The sequence below is a fragment of the Psittacula echo genome (genome assembly GCF_963264785.1).
Source record: "Psittacula echo genome assembly, chromosome: 7".
NCBI classification, from domain to species: Eukaryota; Metazoa; Chordata; class Aves; order Psittaciformes; family Psittacidae; genus Psittacula; species Psittacula echo.
The window spans coordinates 34,630,516-34,653,603 of record NC_137740.1 but is presented as its reverse complement, the minus strand read 5'-3'; the positions used below and the strand labels follow the sequence as shown (position 1 = coordinate 34,653,603).

Genomic DNA, 23,088 nt, shown 5'->3' with positions numbered 1-23,088 from the left:
CTTCTTTCTTTCTGCCTTCCATTTTTTTTTTTTTTCCCTTCTTTATTCCTCTTATCATTCCAAAGTTATTTATACCAGGCAGATGCAGTAAAGCAAAATAAATTGTGTTTATGACTGAACTGTGTAGTGGTGCTATTTGGGTTGAACATTTACTTCACAGTAATAAGTAAATAGTAAATAAGCTGGCTGCTTTGTTTTATCTAAAGGAAGAAGATAGAATCCTCACTGAAGTGTCTGCAGTGTCAGTCATAGTAAGAAGCACAGATCTTGCTTTAATAAAACATTTATAGAAAATTTTGTGTGGAGTCAGTAATGTACTTGAAGCAGCAGTTTGTTTTGTCTCAGTTTCTGCTCTTTAATTAGAGATAGGTTTGGTTTTTTTTAAAAGGAACATTGTGGTTTGTGAATACATGAAAGCAATGTAATCATAGGGTTCAGTTTTCACAAACAGTCCGTGTCTACCTTAGTCATTGACTTCCAGTTTAATGTCAGTGGAGAAAAAGTTAATCTGGTGACAAGGAGTGCGTTTAAAAAAAATCCCCCCAACTTTATTATGAGTCACTCTTGCATCTACAGTGCATGGCTTCTTGCCGAGACCCCTGCCTCCTCTCTTCCTCTCTCTCAAATTTTCTTCAGTGTTTTCAGTTGGTATTCTTTCTAGAAACCCATAATTGTCTTTCTTGGAGAGTTCCTGTGGCACATCCTCTTTGCTAAAACTGAAGTTTACTCTTTAATCATAGCACAAAGAAATACGTATACTGTGGAATGGTACTTGTTATACTACTACCTGTGCTTCGCATAGGACAAGGCAAGATACAGGGTCTAGGCCATCTCTTCACTAATTCCTTACTAAACTCCTTGATCAGAGGTGTGATGAAACCAGATTTACCATGTCACCAAGGTTTTTATTTGTCATATGCTAAACGTCTTTTTAGCCTTTGCAAGATGCAGAGCATCATGAATAACTACTTTTATTTCATGGAGTGACAAACAAAGGCAGATCTAATTTGAGTGGAATCACTTCAAAAAATGCTCAGATGCAACTGGAAAGTAGAACAAACTTGATTTGATTTTAGACGAATTTCTACTTTACCTGTATGCAGTCAGTTTGTCTTACCTGTCTTCTAAAATGGCCTGTAGGATGGACACTAGCCTTATGTTTGTGTTCAGTCTGTTGTTTCTTGCTGTATAACTGGAAGGTAAATGTTTTCCTATGACATTTATCCCAGCTGTCTTTGGCTGCAAAATTTGTACTACTATTCTGAACTTGTTGAAAGAGTATGTCTATAAACCTTCTGCTTCTAGTTTGAAATATGGTGTGTGTTCTTGAGAGCCTCCTTTTCTTCTGCCAGAGAGAAACACAAAGCTGTTTGCACAGGTGTCGGAAACAAATGAAGAAAAACTGGTTTGTTGATTCTTGTAGAGAGCCTGGGTAGATACAGTTGTTCCTTCTCCTCCCCCGTGCTCTATGCTGTATAAGTTTGTGCAGTGGGTAGGCAGTTTGATGTCCAGATAGGCTAAATTGTAGGGGGAAGTGGTATGGTGAAAAATGATTACAACTACCTTCAGAGATTCTTTTTGAAGATTATGACACGCAAAAAAGAATAAAGACAGAATGTTGCAAATGGGAAGTTTAAAATTATTGCTAATATTTTAGCAATAGAAAAGAATGTATACATTAGAAACAAAAATTAACTTAAAAAACTTCCCCTAGAATGAGTTTTAAATGTCCTTCCTGCCTGCTAAGTGTGTGGTTCCACTGAAGCCTTAGCAACACCTGTGTTAATTTTGGTATCTTGTAAAAAGAAAGACAATAGTTAATAGACTGTTTCTAGTTAACTTCCAAACCATGATTTTGTCTAAAGACTCAAAGTGGTAAAACTTTCACATTGGATCTAGTTCAGCTGAGATGGAAATTGTTCTGCTTCCCTCTAATTCAATTACCCACAACCAGTTTACCACTTAAGGGTGTTGAAAGTAGTATTTCTGATAAAAACTGGAAATACTATATGAAAGTAGACTTGTCATACAGGTTTTTGGCTGGAAAGAAGCTTGTTCTGCTGGCATGCTGGAGTACGAGCAGACAAAGAGAAATCCCACAGACTTCATCTTGTGTAGGTGGATGGAGGAGGGAAAGTTGAACTGATAGCTAGAAGTATTTTCTTTCTTTGGGGCAGCGATGATTCAGATTCAACACTTTTTCCCCTGCCTTAGTGCCCTTTCTTTAGGAGTTTTTCCTTCAGATGGTCCTGTGAGGGTGAAAGTAGTAGTAGTTAAAAATGGGAAAAATAGGGTGTTTTCATTTAAGTTACATGATTTGTCAAATGTCCTGATTGAGGTTTGAGGAAAGACTGGAAGCCAGACTGCTTTTGCACCTCCTGGTTAAAGTTTTGGCAATGTTTTGTGATTATGGTATGCTTGCCTCTTGGGAATATCTCATATTTTTATTTTCCCCTGAAATCATTCAATATGACTGTATTTTCAGATGTTCTCTCTGAACAGCATTAAAAATAAATGCTACCACACTTGAGAATATTGTTCGGTTTTGCTACGTTAATTATCTTGGATCCAACTGTGAGAGAAGTGTTGAGTGGTACAGAACTAATTGGATTGAGTTTTGTATTGTTCTCTCTCCTTGCTACAGGAGATCCATGTACAGTTTCTTCTCAGCTGGAGTTAGAAGAGGCCTTTCGGTTATATGAACTAAACAAGGATTCAGAGCTTCTAATTCATGGTATGGTGACATTTAATGTATTGCTTCTCTTGTTTCTACCATGAATATATGGAATTTTTACCTTGGCTTATCTGCATCTTTTGGACAGCTTCCTCCATGAAAGCCTGTCATGGCATTCTGTCAAAGAGGATACTGAAGAGCGTGCACTGTGCTTTTTTGCTGTCAGCCCTTTGTCAATGTTCTTTATTAAATTAAGGGAGGAAAAAGTACTTCCTGTTGGTTTATTAATGAAAGACAGACCCTGTCTCTTTCCTTCATTCATCCCAAGTGCCTTTATACGCTTGCTGGCAATGAATGGTGGAAGAGATACAGGACAGTGTCCTATGCTTTGTTGTTAAGTGCTTTAGAGCAGCACCTGTATTAGCAAAAAAAGTTGATGAGCTCAATTTGTGATGCCAGATTAGTCAAAAGTTTGATTTTTCTAAAATTAATTAGTTTTGAATCTAGTAATACTGTGCCCCTGTTTTATGTGTAATAGTTCAGTTTTTATTTTTCAAGGTTATACACCTGTTTTGGTAGCTTCTGCAGTATATTTTTCTTACTGTTTGTACCTTTTTACAAGTAGAAGATAGATTTTTTTTTGTTTGTTTGTTTGTTTTTTTTTTTTTTTTTTTTTTGTTTAACAGAGATAATAACAGAAAAGCAGAGGATCACTGTGGGGGCATTACACTAGGGTGTCTCAACGTGGTCTTTCTCTAAAAGGCTGCAAAAAATCTTGTTCACAGTCAGCTCATTTGGAAGGAAGGACAGCTTTTCAGCTACCAACAGACTTTTAAAAAGTGGAAGAAGAATGTAATCTTTTGCAATATATATTTTCACTCTTTCTGTATATATTACTTCAGCATGCTTTTTGATCTGCCATTTCTCTATTTATTTTTGTGTCTGATAAGCTTCTGATTAAAATAGCACCAAGGTGCGCTCTGGCCACTTATACTCCTGAAGCTAAATAAACTGAAATAAAAATAAGGCTAATGTAGACAAGATCATATGTAGCTGTTGGGACACTGTAATACAGTAAGTTTATAGTCCAGATTTCCAAATACTGACTTTGATGATTGGTCACATGAGAAACCAGAATTTTTTATAGTTAATTTCCTTAGGAAAGAACTTGGTTTATTATGCTTTTTGGTCATATTTCTTATGTATGTCACTGTGCTGTCCAGCAACAGGGTTTTGTGGCAGCTTTTCAGCTTACCTGCTTTTGCACAAGGTTTTGTTAAAACACAGTATGTGCTGAATTCCTAAATGGTTGAATGCCTTTCAGAAGTGTTGTATTTAACCTAATGATTTATTTTCTCTCAGAAATAAAAATTAATCAGATGCTAATGACTGTTTTGCAGTATTCCCTTGTGTACCAGAACGGCCTGGCATGCCTTGTCCCGGAGAAGATAGTAAGTAGGCTTTTTAGTTAAAAAGTATGGAAAATCAAGAATTCAGATTTCCTTTTTTAAAAATTTTGATATTCTGTGGTTTTTCATCCTACATGTAGGATTAGTAATAATCAAATATCTACAAATTAAATATTTAAAAGAAATAGAAATGTTGCTAAATTTAAATGTTGTTTATCACTTCTGAATCATTGTTAATAAGCATTTCACATTCCTGTTAACTATCCGTGTCACTCTGCTTTCCTTGCTTTTACCTCTTCTACTGTGACAGTTTTTTATCTTACTCCTGTCTTTGGTAGTTACCAGATTGCTGGCTGAGTAGTGTGAACAAAGGTTTGTAACCAATGGTAATGACTTGTTTCACCATTTAGAGATCACTTAATTTTAAATTGATGTCTAGGTACTACCAGGAGTATTCTCTGGAAACCTCTTAAGTTACATTAGGCGATATAGGTAATTTTCCCTCTGTCTTAAAGTTTTGTAAAAGAGCATGTGCATGCTATGCACACACACACATTTGTCAGCTTGACATCCAAGCCTGACAAATGTAAATGTGCATGCTTAAAAGTTAACTTCAGCAGTATGGGTAATGCTGCTTTTCTGAAAAAGCAAGGTTGCAGGATGAATTTGAAATAGACTTGCAGCTCAGTGTAGTTTTGTATATTGTAGTTTTCAGTTTTGGTTCCTGGTATGTCTCTACTAATAAAGAGTAAAAATCAAAACCAAACAGTGGCAGCTGTGGATCTAAACCACTGGAGGATTTGTGCAAGCAATCTTGTCAATAAGGGCATGCTGCTGAAATGCACATTCTTTCCTCCTTCCCCTAGCTCCTCCCCAAGTTTAGTTAAGGTAGGTGCATACTTTGCACACAAGTGTTTGTATTGTTTGGGCAGTTTCCCTTCTCTTCAGTCGCTATTACTTTTAACTTTGGAAAAGCAGGATTAATTTTGAGTTGAAAGGGATATTCTGCTTTACATTTGCTCCAAAACTTAAAAAATAAAAAAGACACTTGGAACATTACTCTGTGTTTCTGTGAAGTGCAGGAGTGAAACTTTACTCTGCAAATCATTCTACACAGAAACCTCCATGAGAAGATGTTGTAGTTCTGTGTTTATATTTTTATGGATATAATCATATGTTTTTCCTCTTAGAATCCATTTATCGCCGAGGCGCCCGCCGGTGGCGAAAGCTCTATTGTGCAAATGGTCACACTTTCCAAGCCAAACGATTTAACAGGGTGAGATTCTTGTTGGGTACTTGAAACCATGATACAGGGATGTCTTACTTTTGTAATTACAATGTCACTTCCTTGAAAAATTCTAAGGTGTTTTTATTCTCATTTTTGTTGTTTGTCTGTAGTAGCTACACTTTTGGTAACCCTGTAGTTTCAGGAAACTTAAGTTCCTGATAATTTAGTAATGATTATAATAGAAAAATAAATTGGTTGCAATTCACTTTACAATATACTATGAAACCATGATATTGATTATACAAAAGCTCCTGTGTTCCCTTAAAGTCTTTGCAGAGGTCAAACTTGAACATTGGCATCAGATGGCTGTGAGCTGAAAATACGTTTTCAGTTCTTTCAGTTCTGGGCTTAAAAACATCTGAGCTTGCTTACATTGCACAGACTTTTCTTTCATGATGTTTAAACTAGAAAACTGACATGTTTGTCCAAAAAGCCTGCTTGTGATGGCATGTAGTCAACTGAAAATAAAAAACTATTTGTAATATTTTCAAGAAGCAATGGTCAAATACAATTAGCTGAGGGCCAAGAAGGCTTTCTGTTACGTTTAGAAGAATGAACAAGAAAAAGCAAACCCAAAATACTGGAACAAGCCAGGTTCCTCGACAGCTTCAATAATCTTTCCTTATTTTCTTAGCTTAGTGTATTGTGTGCTTAATGCTTGAGATTGCCTCCACTGAATTTCATCTTGAGCATCCTTCATATCTAACTTTTAAGCCCTCTTTTTCCCCCCCCCTTTTTTTTTGCTTTTTTAAACTCTTCCTGGTCAAAGGCTGTCAAGGCACCGTAGCTTAATCACTTTCTACTCTCGCTTTTGTAGGCACGCTGTTTTCATGGATCTTTGAGTTGTTTTGTGAATGTCCTTCAGTAATCTTCCCATGTCCTATTATCTGGTGGTTTAATGTGTCAAAACTTTTGCTCTCCTGCCTTACTCTGTACAAATATAAGGACTCATCTACACAGATGAGATGCATAGCAAAATAGCTTGGTCACAGCAGCCTACTGATTCAGCTGCAGTGTTCTGACTTGGAGTTGATTGGCTCATGCCTCCCTGGGGCTGTGTGCAGCAGAAGAGGCTGGCCATGCCTGCACCCTTCCATGTAGATGCAGGCTTTCTGAATGGCAGTTGCTGCTTATTGTTCAGTTGTAGTTTTTGAACTCCTGTGTATTGTATCTGCATGTTTGTTCTCAAGGTTTTCAGATAGACATTCTTGGTATAGTGGCAAGTTCAGCAGGAATCTCTCTGATCTCCTGTCCTATGGGTTTTGTTAATGATAATCTGGCTGATTAGTTTTTATTGTTTAGTTTTGCTCTTTAATTGGTTTTGTTGATTTGTCATTCTAGAGAGCTCATTGTGCCATCTGCACTGACCGAATATGGGGCCTGGGTCGCCAAGGATATAAATGCATCAATTGCAAACTCCTTGTTCACAAGAAGTGTCACAAACTTGTCAATACTGAATGTGGCCGACATACACTACAACCGGTAAGTAAAACAAAAGAAGAGTTCTCCCGAAAAAAACAACCACCAATCAACCAACCAAACCCCATGTTATATTAACGGTTTTTGAACTACAGTCTGCAAATAAACACAGTAGATGAAACATTGTTCTTTATGGTTACTGCAACACTTTGCAAGTAAGTGTGGGATTCACATGGCAAAAGGCAGTTTAGTGGCAAGACAGGAATCTAATTTTCACATCTTGTATTTTTCTAGTGTCTAATATATGCCTAGAAGTGATATTTATCTCATTCTTCGCTGCTCCGTTACATCACACATTATATATATACACATGCATTATTTTACTTCTTTGAAGTGAAGTACAGGTGATATAAATTTTCTAAGTATCTGTTAGGTTATTAGATTATTTCTCATTTTACAGAAAAGGAAGATGAAGTGCAGAGGTTTTGTCTTTTCTCCCAAGAAATCCAATCATCTTTAGTTCTTAAGTCCCCAGAAAATTTTAGGTGATTATTGCTCCTGGCTTAATATTAAAAGCAGACAACTACAGGTCTAGCTTTTGTGAATTTGTTTGACTAATACATGTACTGCTGAAGTAGTTGAGCTTTTCTGTCTCATTTCTCCTCTGCTATACTTCTTTTCTCTGTTGTCCTAAGTTGTCACTTCACCAGCTTCTGGAAGCGTGTTGTAACTTCCAGAAAATTGGTAAAATAAGGCCTGTGGTGGTTTCTTTTATTGAGTATGAATTAGAGCAGTATGTCTGTTGATTGAACAAGTTAAAAAGTAGCTCAGATTATTTTCCTTGGGGATCATTTATTGTCTCTAAAATAATGTCTCTTATACTTGGACAGTCTAATACAAAAATCTTGTCTGTATTTGCAGGAGCCAGTAATGCCTATGGATCCGTCATCAGTGCATCCAGATAACGTAGAATCGGGTAAGATGAATAATTTTTCTTCTTTAAATGACTGTAAGTTGCTGAAACATGAACTTTGGGTTTTAAAATGAAACAAAATAATTTTAAAATTATTTTTAAAACTGTTCTTTACTTTTTTGATAGAACAAGAAAAATAAGACTTGTATCCCTCTTCTTAATGATAAGGGGGATATAAATACAAAAATTCCCGTTTTCCATGTCCTACCAGATTAAGAAACCTGGCTAACGAGGAATTTAGGCTGTCATAATTTTTCCATCAGTAAGCCATGTACTTTAAATGCCCTGATCAAACAAACAAAACCCCTTAGCAGAACTAGCAGGGTGTCTACTGGATTTCTAGCCAAACAAGTTCATTGTTGTAGCAATAAGAGTGATGGGCCTAATGTTTGAATTTGGATATAGATGATGGTCAGTTTAAAAAACAAACAGACCATTGTTCTGCACAAGATTTTCTGTCTGTGGAGTTTGAAGAGATCTCCAATTATAATTACAGGATTTTGTATTAGCCATAACTGATTACTAATGCAGTATTGGGAAAGAGTGATTATGATGGTTTACCTTCCTGCACTTAAAAAACTCCCAAACCCAGCAGTTTTGAATACTTGTAATAGAAGTATTTAAACTGTGTATCTCTCTGAGCTTTTCTGTGGAATTTCAAGGCAAAAGAAAATACTGTTGTGTCGCATTGGCCTAACAAGCTTTTTTTTCACCTTTAGTGATTCCATATAATCCCTCAAGTCATGAAAGCTTGGACCATGTTGGTGAAGAAAAAGAGGTAAAGTATCTTAACTATGCGATGCGTATTCAGAGATCTTAAAGCCTGTGTCTGCCAATTTCAATATTTTACTAATTTGATTTGTCACAAACGAACAGCTTACAAGCTGTTTTATTTTGAATCTTGAGTTGAGATGTGCTTTATTTAGGAAGTATTCCAAAATCCTCCAGTCTCATCTGTTTTCTACCTGCCAAGTCTCCTCTGCCTCCTTTCTTTCCCCTCACATTCCTCTCCAGGACAAAGCAGTTTTAAGAATAACAAGTGTTAATTGAATTACATGCTTATATTAATTTTGCTTTTCTGTTTGAAATGCTGACTTTTGCAGTTGTTAAAATTGGAAAGCCTGCTTACTCATTTCAAAGTATCTTTACCAACAGGCAATGAGCATTAGAGAAAGTGGTAAAGCTTCCTCCAGTCTGGGTCTTCAGGATTTTGATTTGCTCCGAGTTATAGGAAGAGGCAGTTATGCTAAAGTACTGCTTGTTCGATTGAAGAAAACTGAACGCATTTATGCAATGAAAGTAGTGAAGAAAGAGCTTGTCAATGATGATGAGGTAGGCAAGCCTTTTACAATAAATCGGGCAACTCTTCCAAAGAGCTTCAGTATTTCCCTCAAGTTGGGAGATTAGTGGAAATTTGTCAGAAACTGCAGTATTAAACTGCTGAACACATCCTGTTACCAAAGATATGCCCTATGTTTCTTTAGGCTACTCTGAAAAGAGTCAAGTGTCTGTGGTTTGCTGTCCATGAGCTTTTGTATTTACTTTTCTGTCTACCATTGATTTATTTTGCCTTTTTTTTTTTTTGATGCTACTTTGCATCTTTCTGCACCAGTTTATCTTTTATAGATGAGTGTGTTTTCATTCACAAGTGTAGTCACACAATGAGGCTAAAAGTACAGAATGCTTAAGACAAGAAACCCCCCCAGTATTCTGCATTGTATTACTTCACACTGGAAAACTATATAATATTCAATTTCTTTTAATTAAAATGAGAACAGCGAAACACTTGAATATCTTTCTGCTAATTGTCATTAATACATGCTTGACCTAAGAACAGTAACAGTCCTTTTCTGAATGTCGCTTTTCTTAAACAAATAGGATATTGATTGGGTTCAGACAGAGAAACACGTCTTTGAACAGGCTTCAAATCATCCCTTTCTTGTTGGACTACACTCTTGCTTCCAGACAGAAAGCAGGTAAAAGTCATAAGATAATAAGAAGATAATCTTATTTGAAAAATAATTCATACTGTTAGGCACCTCAAAGACCTATTTAAATCGTAAAGTGTTAGGCAGGTAGTGAAAGACAATGTACCGTAGTATTTTACAAGCAAAAGGCCGTGTTCGTCATCTAAGCTTTTCAGATTGCAAAGATGCAACAGAATGCAAAGTGTACCGGTAGGTATGATGGGAATGATTCTGGACAGGAAGAGAGGTGCAGCTAGCATACAAAAAAAAAAGGCTTAAGGATATAAGGTTGAAGACAGAACCTGGAATGGGTGAAAAAAGAAGTTTAGGGAGAGAGAAAGCAGAAGTACAAATAATTACTGGGATGGACTGTGTGATGGTCAGACTCTGAGCAACACTCAGAAAATAGTATCTGAATTTTTAAAAGGAAAACAGAGTAATAGAGATGAAAATTATTATTCTCCTATGTGTTTATATGTAAAGGAGATTGCAGTAGATTAATTATTGTTCTGTACAGTAATAACTTTCAGTATATATAAAATATAGTTACATATTTAAACAATATCCTTGCTGTTTGAAAAGGTGACAAGCTAGAGGAGGGAAGTGAGAAGCAGTGTTTGTAATATACCAATAGTATTAACTCTGAACAAAGAAGATAAAAGGGATAACGATGGAAAATTGGAAAAAAAAAATCCTGGTTTGTGCACAGAAACTGATGTGCTTCTATTTATATCGTCACATATGTAATAATGGCAAGGAGTAGCTTTAATGGATTAGGAATGGGAGAAGGTCTACTTAATTTTCTTTCACAATAAAGGAATTATCTAGAGAAACTTCATATACTTGATTTTTAAACTGGTGAGTTTATTCAAAAGGAGGCAAAATGCTGAAACTGGCCATGTTACCAGAGAGGTGGGAGGAGCTGAACTGACATTGTTCAATAATAGACCTGTAACATCTCAAACCTCTTTCAGCCTTGGAAAATATAATTTGTATCAACCCCCTGTGTTTCAGGTTATTCTTCGTTATAGAGTATGTAAATGGAGGAGATCTAATGTTTCATATGCAGAGACAGAGAAAGCTGCCAGAGGAGCATGCCAGGTATGTCTAATTTCAGATTTTTTTTGCAGCAAAACAGTTCATTTTCTGACACAGTGCAGTAGTGCAGAGATTATGATGATGAGCTAGCAAATCCTCTCCAGATGTTAAGGATTTAGGAAATGTGAAACTGCATCCTCATTTTAATGTTGCAACCTACGATACTTTTGTTTCAGGGAGGAACTGTAATAGGAAGCACTTCAGTATTGCTTGCCTTAGTATTACCCTAGATGACTTCAATCTGATTCTGACTTTTTTTTTTTCCCTAGAAAAACAGTTTTGTGGTTGTGGTTGCTTTTTTATTTTTGTGGGGGTTTTTTTGGGTTTTTTTTGATTTTTAATTTCTAATGATACGACATTAATGTGTTTCTCTTAGAACAACCACTACCAGCTGTCCCAGCAAATGCTGAGTTTTTGGTGCATATGCTTCATCTCAGATGGTGAGATGAAAGGGATGATTGCAGTAGACACTAACATTAATTAAAAATAATTTTTGAAGTGACCGTGGATGGAAACATTTGTATGATTATAAGCAATTTATCCACTTTTCTGATGAAAAATAACAGAATACATGTGATTATATTTAGAGAAGTATCATACTACGAAGACTGTTGTGGTTTGGGTTTTGATTGAGTAATCAATATCTCCTTTCTACACTAGGTTTTATTCTGCTGAAATCAGTCTAGCCTTGAACTATTTACATGAACGAGGGATAATCTATAGAGATTTAAAACTGGATAATGTGCTACTAGATTCTGAAGGGCATATTAAACTCACAGATTATGGCATGTGCAAGGTAAGCTCTAGTTCCTTGCTAACCAATAATATCAACAGCTAAGAAATTGTCATAAATTAAAAGATGCAGACACTTAAAAATGTAAAATTTCAAGGTATTAATTTATACACAGTGCAGATTGGCATTTTTCTTTCTTTCATTTATAGAAGTGAAATAAGTATATAGCCTAAATGCAGACACTACATATATATACTATTTCTGATTTTTATAAAGCTGCTTTATCAGCTTGACTGAAAGGGGTAGGCTGAAATAGAATCATAGAACAGTTTGGATTGGAAAGGACCTTAAGGTCATCCAGTTCCAACCCCCCTGCCATGGGCAGGGACACCTCACCCTAAACCAGGTTTCTCAAGGCCGTGTCCAGCCCGGCCTGGAACACTGCCAGGGATGGAGCAAGATAACTTGATTTCAAGAAGAGCAAGAGGTTGAAATGTATGTCACACTTCTCCCATTGAGAATGTATGACACTTCCTTCCCCTTTTCTTCAAAACTACAAAGACACGGGAGCACAGGTTTGACTTTGCCATGAGTTGCCATTATGCTGACCTGTTAGAACTATTTTAAATGCAGTAATTTGGCTAAGCAACTGGAAAGCATAAAGTAGTACAGGTTGGAAAGGGCCTTGGATGTCTAATCCACCCTCCTGCTCAAAGCAGGGTAAGCTGTCATATCAGGTTAGGTTACTAAGGGCTTTATTCAGTTTGTGAAAACCTCCAAGGATGAGGACTGCAGAACTTCTCTGGGTAAATCCTTCCCCATTCTGCATCCCATGCTCTTCTCTGTAAAAGCTTGTATCTTGCCACTGCAACACCCCAATCATGTAAGCTGTTCCACCATGCCGTAGTTATTCCCATTTGCCTATCACTGGAGATGTGGTGGAGCTTACTACTGAAAACCTTAAAAGATGTTGTCATCAATAGGTATGTGCCATCCTCCTGAGACTTCAGATGAGTATTTACTTTTTTAGTAAAACTATAAATAAACATAAAATATATAAATAAACAAAAATTTGTTTAATCTTGAATAAACAAAAGCAGTTTATTCTGGACACTTAATTCAAAATCAAGTTCTCAGCAGAGGGAGAATGTGTGATCCTTGGCTAACTGTAAAGTATTTTCTTTCCCTCTTTTCTTAAAGGAGGGCCTGAGGCCTGGTGACACAACCAGCACATTCTGTGGGACTCCAAACTATATTGCACCTGAAATTCTCCGGGGAGAGGATTATGGTAAGCTGAATTTTTCACTGCTACCATGTAACTTTTACCTTGTCTCTTACAAGTGACTCAAGTTATTCAGCAGTAGAAAGTCTGAATCTCAGTTAGAAACGTGATCGTTCTTAATTGGGCATCCTGTCTGAAAAAGGAAGTGAACCCTTCAAAGGAAAGGCAGAGAACATCCATTTAATAGTAAAACCTGTTAACATCTTGTTCTATTTAAAAAATCCCAACAACCAAACAACAAAACAAAACCCCAAGAAAACAAACAAACAAAAACCTCAAGACAACAGAAAGAATTTGTTTAAAATCTACCATTTTATTTCTGTGGGATGTCTCTTCCAGACTGGCTTCACATCTTCCTTCCTTATCATAAACTTTCTAGGCCAACCAGGCTGTATCAGTCCCAGCCTAGCTACTGGAATTTTTCTTTAGCAGTGAATAGCAAAATAGCTGTGCTTAGCTCCATAGATGACTGTCTTGCTACCATTAAGAATCACATACTTCCCCCTTGTCTCCTGCCCTGGATTATGCACTGTTAGTAATGCCTAGGCTTAAATATTATCTAAACCTTTGATAAAGTCCTAATACCAACTTTTAAGCTTTCTGCATTTCATTTTCTTTGTACAGCATCTCCTCTTGTGGAGCACATAATGAACCAAGTAATGTCATGTACAATCATTACCTCTTTAGTTGGATAATCAGAAAAATGGCAGTACTTAATTTTTTTTAAATCATTCTTCTTTCTCAAAACATGCTTGTCTTTAGCCCCAAAAGCATTGGCATTTTTGCTCCAAAATGCTTTCAGTGGCATTTTCTCCTGTGACTTCTAGGCTTCAGTGTAGACTGGTGGGCACTTGGTGTGCTTATGTTTGAAATGATGGCGGGCCGGTCACCATTTGATATTGTTGGGAGTTCTGACAATCCTGATCAGAACACAGAAGACTATCTCTTCCAAGGTAAGTACCCTGAGTAGTGTTCCTACTCTTCTAGGGCTTTGTTTCTGTTTAACTATAATCAAACTTTAAAGATGTGAAGGCTTATAGGAACCACATTTTCTTGCAGTAATTTTGGAGAAACAGATCCGAATTCCCCGATCCCTTTCTGTTAAAGCAGCAGGTGTTCTAAAGAGCTTCCTTAATAAGGTAAGATCTAAACGGGATTATTTGAGACTTCTTAGGAGCAGATGATTTGTATTGTTTTTTTTTATTTTAAATCAGTTGACTAGTTGATGTGCAGGCATCATACTTAGGCAGACATGCTTTATCTGAGTAGAAAAGGTGTGAGCCTAACGCAGACTTTCAGTGGAGCTGGTAGACCTATTCTAGATACTTGTGTTGAAATCTATATTCTCAGGCTGGGATTGTGAGAAAATTTCAAATTGAAAGGCATAGGAATATTCTAAGTGATTTCTTTAATTTGGGGAACTGGACAAACTTACCAGGCTTATTTTGTTTCCTAAAGAGAAGCAGCAAATCACTCTGACAACTTCGGATGACTTTATCAAGGGAACTGCAAAGCCTGTATGCATTTGCCGATAGTTAAAAGGTGCATATGTGGCAGTGGACTAGTCTTAGCCTTTACTTAGTGAGTGTAACGTGACCAGGGAGAAAGAGGCATGGGAGAAAATAGATTTGATTATATTATTCTAAGAAAGTAATATTGTTCAAGAACAGTGCTTCATTTCAGTTCCTCGGTAGCATGTGATACACGTACGTGGAGGTGGCACTGTCTTGTTAAAATGACCTTCTGTCCACTGTATTTATCAGTAACCTGCAATGGCTCCTCCAGTGTGATTGCCTGGCACAGTCAGTCTGCTCAGGGAGGGGCAGGGAAGGAACACATTCACTTGTAATCTAACCAAGTCTGCTCTGAAAGATTACAGTATGTTTAAACAGATCTGAGTAAAAATGAAGAAAGATAGCATGATTGTTCATATAAATTTCAGTTAATGGCTTCTATATATATTCATGCCTGTTTCAGACAGTAAATTGTAACAGTTTCCAAAATAAAAAATGCTAACTTAGTTCTTCAGTGTCCCTTCTAACTCCGGTGTTTCCTTTCTCATGGAGTTTGTAGCATTTGCATGTTGTTCATGTGGAGGCCATGGCACTCATTTAGAAATATTCTCTTTCCTTGCACAGGATCCAAAGGAACGTTTAGGCTGCCATCCTCAAACAGGATTTGCAGATATCCAGGGACATCCATTCTTTCGCAATGTTGACTGGGATCTGGTATGTGAATTGGCTTATTTTCTTCATATGCAGTGATGGCTTAACAACCTGTTTTGAGACCAGAGATGAACTTAGGCTCAAAAACCTTAAGCTCTTAACTTAAAATGTATCACAATGATAACACAGAATCTTTTAACCCTTTTGCACACAGTAAGTACAGTAGACTAATAGAATGATTGTACAAAGTATACAAAAGAAAATTAACAGTAACTTCCAGCCTTGTTTAAAAATAATTCAATACGTTGTAACTCATTCTTGGTGTCACTAAGTGCATTTATTCTTAGATGGAGCAAAAACAAGTGGTGCCTCCATTTAAACCAAATATATCCGGAGAATTTGGTCTGGATAACTTTGATTCCCAATTCACCAATGAACCTGTACAACTCACTCCAGATGATGAGTAAGTAATAAGTAATGTAGAATTTAAGAAGTTCTGATATGCCAGTGAAGGAGTTATAAAACTTCATTTTAACAGCTGTACTTGTAGCACATAGAGTATACATAAAGCAGTAAATATAATTTTCTTGTGTTAGTTTGGAAAAAATTCTATTATGTATCTTCATGATAGACTTAGCATGGGGGGATTAAGTCTTGTACTCTGGCAAGATGTGAAAACCAATTAACAGTGGGAAAGTTGCTATAAAGAATCTTAGTTCAAGGAAAGATGAATAAGTGCTATTTTACAAGTTTCAGTGGTATCTTCTGCAGGAAATGAACATGTGAAGGAAAAGACCTGTTTTGTCAAATGGTTTATTTTTGCAGTACTTTAAGCCATGATATTTCTAGAATATCTGGTTTAAGTTGAATTCATCTTGGGTGTTCTGAACAAGACCCGATGCTTTGTTTGGCTTGTTTGGGTATTTTAAGTTATTAGTTAGCCAAGTGAGATTATGCTGGCTGATAAACCCTTGATAAAGTGCATGATAAAGCATTTGATTTGGCAGTGGATTTGTGGTTCCTTACTCCTGAGGGGCCCCAATTTGGGATGAGGAGGTAAGTACCTTTCTAAGGAAGTGACTGAGCCACTTGTTCACATTTTAGGACTTTTTCTAGGGTTTTGTATATTGTTCATGTAGTACGTAAACACAAACAGTGAAAATAAAATGTTAGCTACGCACCTTAGTTAGGTCTGAGATCCAACTTCCTTCTTCATCTGTTCACATGCAAAATGTACAAACTAAATTTAGATAAGTTGCTGATGCAGGTGCAGGATCTATCACATTCTATTCAACTTTTTACAAAAATTACTGGTTTAGAAGCTTTAAAATGGCAAACGTTGCAGATTGCTTTGTGTGGAAAACAGACAGGGACAAAAAACAGATTTTCTCAATTGCAATCTGCTGTGCAGGTCTAAATTTTAAGACCAACTCACTTAATCATGTTACCTTTTTAGTTTTGCTGAACTAATGACTGTTTTCTAATCTTAACAGTGACATTGTGAAGAAGATTGACCAGTCAGAATTTGAAGGCTTTGAATATATAAATCCTCTTCTGATGTCAGCTGAGGAATGTGTCTGAATTCTCCACTTCTGGGCTGTGCCAATTGTTACTCTGTTTCTGCATGGATAAACATCTCTTCATTTGGATGTACTTGCATAAAATGAGTAACTGAACATTTTACCCTTGCCACCTAGTGTGAATTACTCACTAATTTTCTTTTTGTATTATTTTTTGTCCAGGGCAGTTGTTATGCTGAACCTTCAGCTGCCACATTTTAAATGTCCAACTTTCCAACAGTCTTGCCAAACTTGAACTTTAAGATCAAAGTTGGTCTCTGGGGCTCCAGACTGCACAACAGGATAATCTGCCAATACAGTGTTCTGATAAAGGAAAGTTTTCTTACTATTTTAAGAACAAAAGTTGCATTAGGGGATGTAGTAAAATATCATTAAAGGACTTCCATTTTTCCAGCAAGAGAAGTAAGACCTTATGACTTCTGTAGTTCTAAATCTCTCTTCTCTGGATATCTGATTTCCTGTTCTTCTGGACTTAGAGCCGTGTTACTGCCCTTCAAGTTGAAAAGACAGTAAGGAGAGCAGGTTTTTAAACTGAATAGGTCAAGAATGGCTGCTTTCACAGGGTATATTGATCCTGTTCTAAAGGAGATGATTATTAGAATCAATAGACAGAATTACACGCTAGGAACTGCACGCTGAAATGCAGAGTGCCTTTCTGAGCCTGTCCCTTTCAGTGAGGGTTGTCCTTGGTATAAAGTGTCAGTTTAAATAAATGGAATTCACTTAATACTTTTGAAAAGTTAAAATCTGTAGCATGTAGGTTAGTGGTAATGGGCAGCTAATATTGACAGACATAGAACATCATGCTATTCTTGCTTTTATACTTCCTTTCTGCACTGTGTCGGAACTGCATGTTACAGCCACCGCCTAGATAAGGGCATTGTTTCTTTTTTTTAACCTTACTGCCATACTTTTGGAAATTCATTCCACTTTGTCAGTGGAAAAAACACATTGGGGGGTAGAGGGGGAAAGGTGCTGTCCGTAATAATTCCCTTCACTTCTCCACTTGCAGATGGCGATTTGTGGTCACAATCAAACCTTGAATGTCGATAATAGACCCAAAGTTAATAGGAAAGCAGTTGGAATCAGTTGAAAGTACTGTTCAAACTAGGACTTTTGGGAGGTGTGATTCTTACATTTCAGGTTAGTGAACAGTGTAATATATAGCACAGATGATTCTTATTTTTAATGCTTAAGGAATAGTTTTGGATGCCTTAGGCTGAAGAAATGCCAAATGTACCACTTTTTTATTATTTTGGGGAAAAGGGATTAAGAGACACTGAAGAAAAGAATCTGTGTTATATAAGTAAGAGCTGTAAGGAAAGCTGAGTGTTACTGTAAGCAGATCTAAGTATCTGTAAGCACAAGTTAGCAAACCTTACCTAAAACTTCTAAGAAACCTGCTTGCTCATTGCGTCTGCTTGAAAATCCTTGTATGGCCACACTGTAAATCCATGGCACAAATCTTGCGGTGCATGGTTTTTCACTTGCATGTTAGCTTCAAGGAGAGAGATTGCACAAATGCACAGTACTGTCATGGTACATAGTATTTAGTTCGTATTTTTCTTTGCAGTATGAATGGGAAACTTTAAGTATCAGGCTGAGTTTTTCAAAACTGGGAAGTGATTGGAGGGGCCTCGGTTTCAGGAAAGCGTTGACCCTCCACACTGTTAAAAATCAGGTTCCCTTAAATTCAAGTTGTATATTTTCAAATGTAAAATATTGCAGTAAACTTACTTCTAAAGAGCAGCTAATAACTTCAGCACATTAGTTCATGTCAAGTGAACTGCTTACGTGCAGGTTTGAAATTATGATTGTTTAGCCTCTGACTTCTGCACCTGCATGCCTAGTTTTAGACATCAGGACTTAATGTTTGATATTAAACTTGGAAGTTATTTAAAGCAAACAAGAAAAGCCTTGTCTCTACAGTGGCTTAATTTCATATGGGGTATTGAGTAAAATGGCTTTACGTAAGGAAGGGCATTTCTGCTATTCATCACAGCAGAGTAATGGAGTAAAACACTGTCTTCTGTTCTTAAAGCAGAAATTAATTTTTTTTTACAGATAATGTCACAGAGGATATACTTTTTCTATGTACATATCTAACCATTAAGAATGTTGCTAAGTGACAGACATCTTAAATGACTGTAAATCCATTTTTTGAACCTTAATTTTCTCCAAAGTGCCATGATATTAACAGTTATTTTTCATTGTTAAGCATATAGCAACAGTCAGAAATATTCAGAAGGGACATTGAGTGTAAACAGTCCAGTGCCATAGGCTTTGTCTTTTGGAGAAAGTGTCTGCATCAGAAGCATGATGTATTTATGTGGAATTACCTCCTTTTTGTATGTGAGTTGGATTCTTATGGGTACTCGGCTAGTTAATATTGTCACTACTATTTTTCTGTTTCGTATGGAATATGGTCTTGAACGTTGTTGTGTAATCATTCCCTTTATTTGTGCACACTTTTTACTTTAAATAAAACATTTGTATTAGGCTTCTGTGTGTTAACTTCTAAAACAAATAGTGTGAAATGCTGGGCTTTGCTTGTCATCTGACCCTTAACTATCCAAGTCACAGGAGAGTTGTTCTAATCTTGTAATTCCTTCTAGAAGATAGCACTGGGATGACCACAGCAACCTAAGAAACATCTCACTCTCCCTGCGTTCCCCAAATGTATCTTAGAATGCGGGTCCCTCTCTAATGTGGATTGCCAGCCTTATGTTCATCGTGTCTTGCAGGTTCTCTTTTATTCCAACAGCAGTGGTGAGATGAAAGCAGCAAGGCTTCAGTCATCTGCACAGAGAGAGAAAGCTTTCACGTAAAACATAAAATGCACTTGTAGCTTGCTTGACCAAAGACCTCTTTCAGCTGTAACCTGTAAAACGTCATCTCAGCTGCCAGAGCTTGGGATTTGGAGCAATGTTGTCCTCTGCTGTGCTTACTTCTGCATGATTTCTTTCTTTGTTTCTTCAACTCCTGACATGGAGGGCAAGGGCACTTACCATGTATTTCCATATATCTGTATTTCAGTATCTGTGTATCTATATTTTAAAAGAGATTTCCTCTTGCAGTCTGGCTTGTTATTAAAAGTATGTATCGGCAGTCCTAGGCAAATGCTGCAGATGGTTGCATATCTTAAATGCTTAACCTCCCCCCACGCACGCTTCTTGTTTCTGCTCAGTTTGGTGGCCAACTGCTCTCAGCTCAGTCTGAGCAATTGTTTATGTTAAGACACTCTCTAAAAGAAATTAATAGCTTGTGTAATCTATATATATACTTGATACCTTAACTGCTAAGCACACATCCTCACTTCATGATGGATGGCTTAAGCAAGGAAGTTATCTGAAATTGCCTGTAGATTATTATTTTCCTGGGAAGAGGGAAGTGAGGTAGGAGCCCCTTTCAGAAAAAGGATTTTATCCTATCTTGCATCTTCTTGTGAATAGTTCTGTTAGAGTTTTAAGACTTCTTTTATTATCCTGTTTATGATAAAGGGATCTGAACTGCATACTTGAAATGTGCGATCCTACCATTTAATTACCAACGATTAACGGCAGAGAAGCATCTACCTCCTAGATCCATCTGGCTTTTGGAGGTGGTGGGCTTTGTCAGGTGTAAATAGAAGCAGAAACCTGTTGCGTCTGCATTTGACTTCTGAGATTAACGAAGTGGGCTGAGCCCCTCCTGGGTTGGACACTGTGCAGCTGAATTTGGCTGTGATTTCAGATGTAAGAGATAAAGTACAGTTCTTCATTAGCTGTTTTGTACAGACCCGCTTCTAAAGTAGCTTGTTCTGTAAGGTATGGCACATGCTAAAATGTATCAACTCTGTGTGTGTAAGATCTGTGATCAGGTATCTAATACTGTGTCTTATCTATGTTATTTAATATCAAAGGAGACTTCACAAGCATTCTCCAAAGTATTACCACTTACCATTAAGAATTGCCACAGAAGTGTGTTTGTTTTTTTTTTTTTTCTTTATCTGGTATCTTCAGAGAATAAAATGCACAATTTTTGTTGTCTGGTCAGTGTTCAATTGTGCCTTTCAGCATCTTCAGAGTGTTTATGGGAACAGCTTAATAAATAAATAAATGCTTCCTTCTGTAGACCCCCCCCCCGTGTTCATCAATATGCAACTTGAATCTTACTTCTAAAACTGTGACAAAGTTGTTTATGCACTTAGCGGTTTGGTGAACAACTTTGTGTCTATGTTAACCAGCTCAACTGAAAGATCATTTTATTTTGCTTTAAGGCAGTAGTTCAAAAGAATTTTTTATTTGCACTCAGAAAAGCAGATTAGTTTGCCTCTCTTCCTAATGTGTGAGTGGAAGAGGTATCAACCCCAGGGACTGTCAGAGGTGGTCTGCAAGGAATTCAGAGGGGGATGTATGAGAGGAGGGCAGGACTTACTTGTTTTTTAAACACCCTAAAAAACAAAAATGTTTTTTAAACATTTTTTATTTCATAGTATTTTGAAGGTCTGGTTTTGAGTGTGTCCTGCTTGGTATTATTTTGGAAATACATGAAATAAGTTATACATTCCCATATTTTATTATTTATCCCTCTTTTTTTTTTTTGTTTATGAATGAAACTTTCATAGTCACTGTTTAATTGTAAAGTTAATTTTTTTTTTTTAATTGTAACTCTTTTTCCTTAGAGCTGACTTAAAGACAAAAATTCAGTACATGGTGCCTTGGTGTTAAACCTAAAGTGTTGAAACCAAGCAGTGAAGGTGCCATTTGTGCATTACATCTTAAGACCACCTTAAATGTTAATTTTGTGCGCTTCCAAAGAGTGTCACCACCTCTTAAAAATTCAGAGGTGTTAATAATAAAAGAAAGATTCCTCCTATGCTCTGTTAGCTCAACTTATTACATCTTGCAAAGGTCTGTAACTTGAGTTTTAGTTGCACTGTGTCTTTGGAACTGCTGCTCACAATCTACAGTAGAAGTTGTAGGCAGAGTTAACATCTTTTTATAGACAATCCTTTACCTACCAACTTTGTCTAACGTTGCCTGATTATTGTAGCTCTATAGCAACACTGTCATTACAGCACAATAGCTACCACAATTTGCAACCTGAAATGGATAATGTGCAGCAGAACCCCAACCCCCTAAATTAAATAATACCACTGAAAGCTTCTATGACCTCAGTAGGTGTAATAAAAGATTTAATGCATCTGCCTACGTATATTGCTTTCCTTACATCCATAGATCAGCCCAGCTCTGGTATAATAAATCTTGCATTTTCTTCAGTAAATTAAAAATGAAAATATGACATAGTGTGTTTCACTGACTGGCATTTGAAGAGAATTTTTTTTATTTGGATCCTAAACTCCTGAAGGTTGGAATGTCCAGAAAAGAGGACAGATGTAGATTAAATACTAGGAAGAAGTTCTTTTAGGATCAGCTCTAAAAGCTGGTTGGTGGATCCAGAACTTGTTTTATTCGGCTGTACTGTTATGGCCTTTCAACAAACTGGGTATCTGCTTAGTAAATAAGTGCTGGTATTTTTCACAAATGTGTTAATTTTTCCGTAAACCTATTTGTTGTCCTACCCTCAAACATTTTATTGCAGAAGAATCAAGAATTAAACAGAATTTAAACAGACAACTGAGATCAAACATGAACTTTTACATATTCCTGTTGATGCCTGATTTCCAGGAAGACTTTCCTCTGTCTCCCTGCCCTGCACAAAAGGAGTTCACGTTTTCATTAACGCTAGCAGCTGAACTGAAACTGCTTTGCCTTGTGTTGTCTGCTTAACTATAAATGGAGAAAATAAACCAACCCAGTATTTCTAAGATTCTTCTGCAGTTTTTGGGATACTTTTCTTTATGCTTTGGCCTACATGGATGGGAAGGAGTTTATGCCTTTCCTTACTTCTTTTCTGTGAAAAGAGAAGTTACTTTTTTTTTTTTTTTACAGGCATTCTATGAAATGTTAATTTCAAGCAGCTTAAAAACAAAAAGTACACTTAATTTCAGGTAATTTGGAGGTCTGCATCCCTCAACAAAGTTTCTTTTTGGTACCCGTTCATTTATAAGAAAGCCTGAGTGCTGCAATATGGCAACAATAAAATGATAGTCCTTACACACCTTCCACTGAATATAAAAATTGAGGTCGTGCTCTATTTCAGCTTTACAATTACTTCAACTGTACCTGAATTCTTTTGTAAGAGAAAGGTCAAGTGGTTTTCTTTAGGTTTTAAAAAATGACCATTATTGTCTTTGCCATCACAGAATTACCATTAAAAGCCCAGGCACTGCTATTTTTATATATATATATATATATATATATACACTGCTATTTATATATACTTATTTATATTTTCATATGTATATTCTAAACTGTATTCTACTATTTAATTGTCAACAGTTTATTATTTTTGCAATATAAAGCACCACAGGTCCCTAGGACTGCATGAGCTGCTGTGCAAAGAGAGAGGATAACTCCTGCCTACAAATGTGACCATCTAAGGTTAGCAACAAGGGG

General features: G+C 36.7%; 1 protein-coding gene across 3 annotated transcripts in view; it reads left to right on the top strand.

Moving 5' to 3' along the window:
- Window positions 1-23,070, top strand: part of PRKCI (protein kinase C iota) — a 31,980-nt gene extending 8,910 nt beyond the window's left edge. The window contains exons 3-19 of one of the 3 annotated variants that reach the window (XR_013957408.1): window positions 2,645-2,734; window positions 4,075-4,125; window positions 5,274-5,359; window positions 6,713-6,853; window positions 7,712-7,766; window positions 8,483-8,541; window positions 8,919-9,095; window positions 9,642-9,739; window positions 10,745-10,831; window positions 11,489-11,624; window positions 12,762-12,849; window positions 13,671-13,796; window positions 13,903-13,982; window positions 14,982-15,071; window positions 15,356-15,471; window positions 16,502-17,731; window positions 22,995-23,070. Coding sequence is in view for 2 of the 3 variants with exons in the window: in XM_080623116.1 (XP_080479242.1) it covers window positions 2,645-2,734; window positions 4,075-4,125; window positions 5,274-5,359; window positions 6,713-6,853; window positions 7,712-7,766; window positions 8,483-8,541; window positions 8,919-9,095; window positions 9,642-9,739; window positions 10,745-10,831; window positions 11,489-11,624; window positions 12,762-12,849; window positions 13,671-13,796; window positions 13,903-13,982; window positions 14,982-15,071; window positions 15,356-15,471; window positions 16,502-16,589 (1,568 nt within the window). In the remaining variant the exon portion in view is untranslated. Of the gene's footprint in view, window positions 1-2,644; window positions 2,735-4,074; window positions 4,126-5,273; window positions 5,360-6,712; window positions 6,854-7,711; window positions 7,767-8,482; window positions 8,542-8,918; window positions 9,096-9,641; window positions 9,740-10,744; window positions 10,832-11,488; window positions 11,625-12,761; window positions 12,850-13,670; window positions 13,797-13,902; window positions 13,983-14,981; window positions 15,072-15,355; window positions 15,472-16,501; window positions 19,089-22,994 lie in introns of those variants that run through there. The other 2 variants (XM_080623116.1, XM_080623117.1) reach the window with 2 other exon arrangements.
- The last annotated feature ends 18 nt before the right edge of the window (window positions 23,071-23,088 follow it).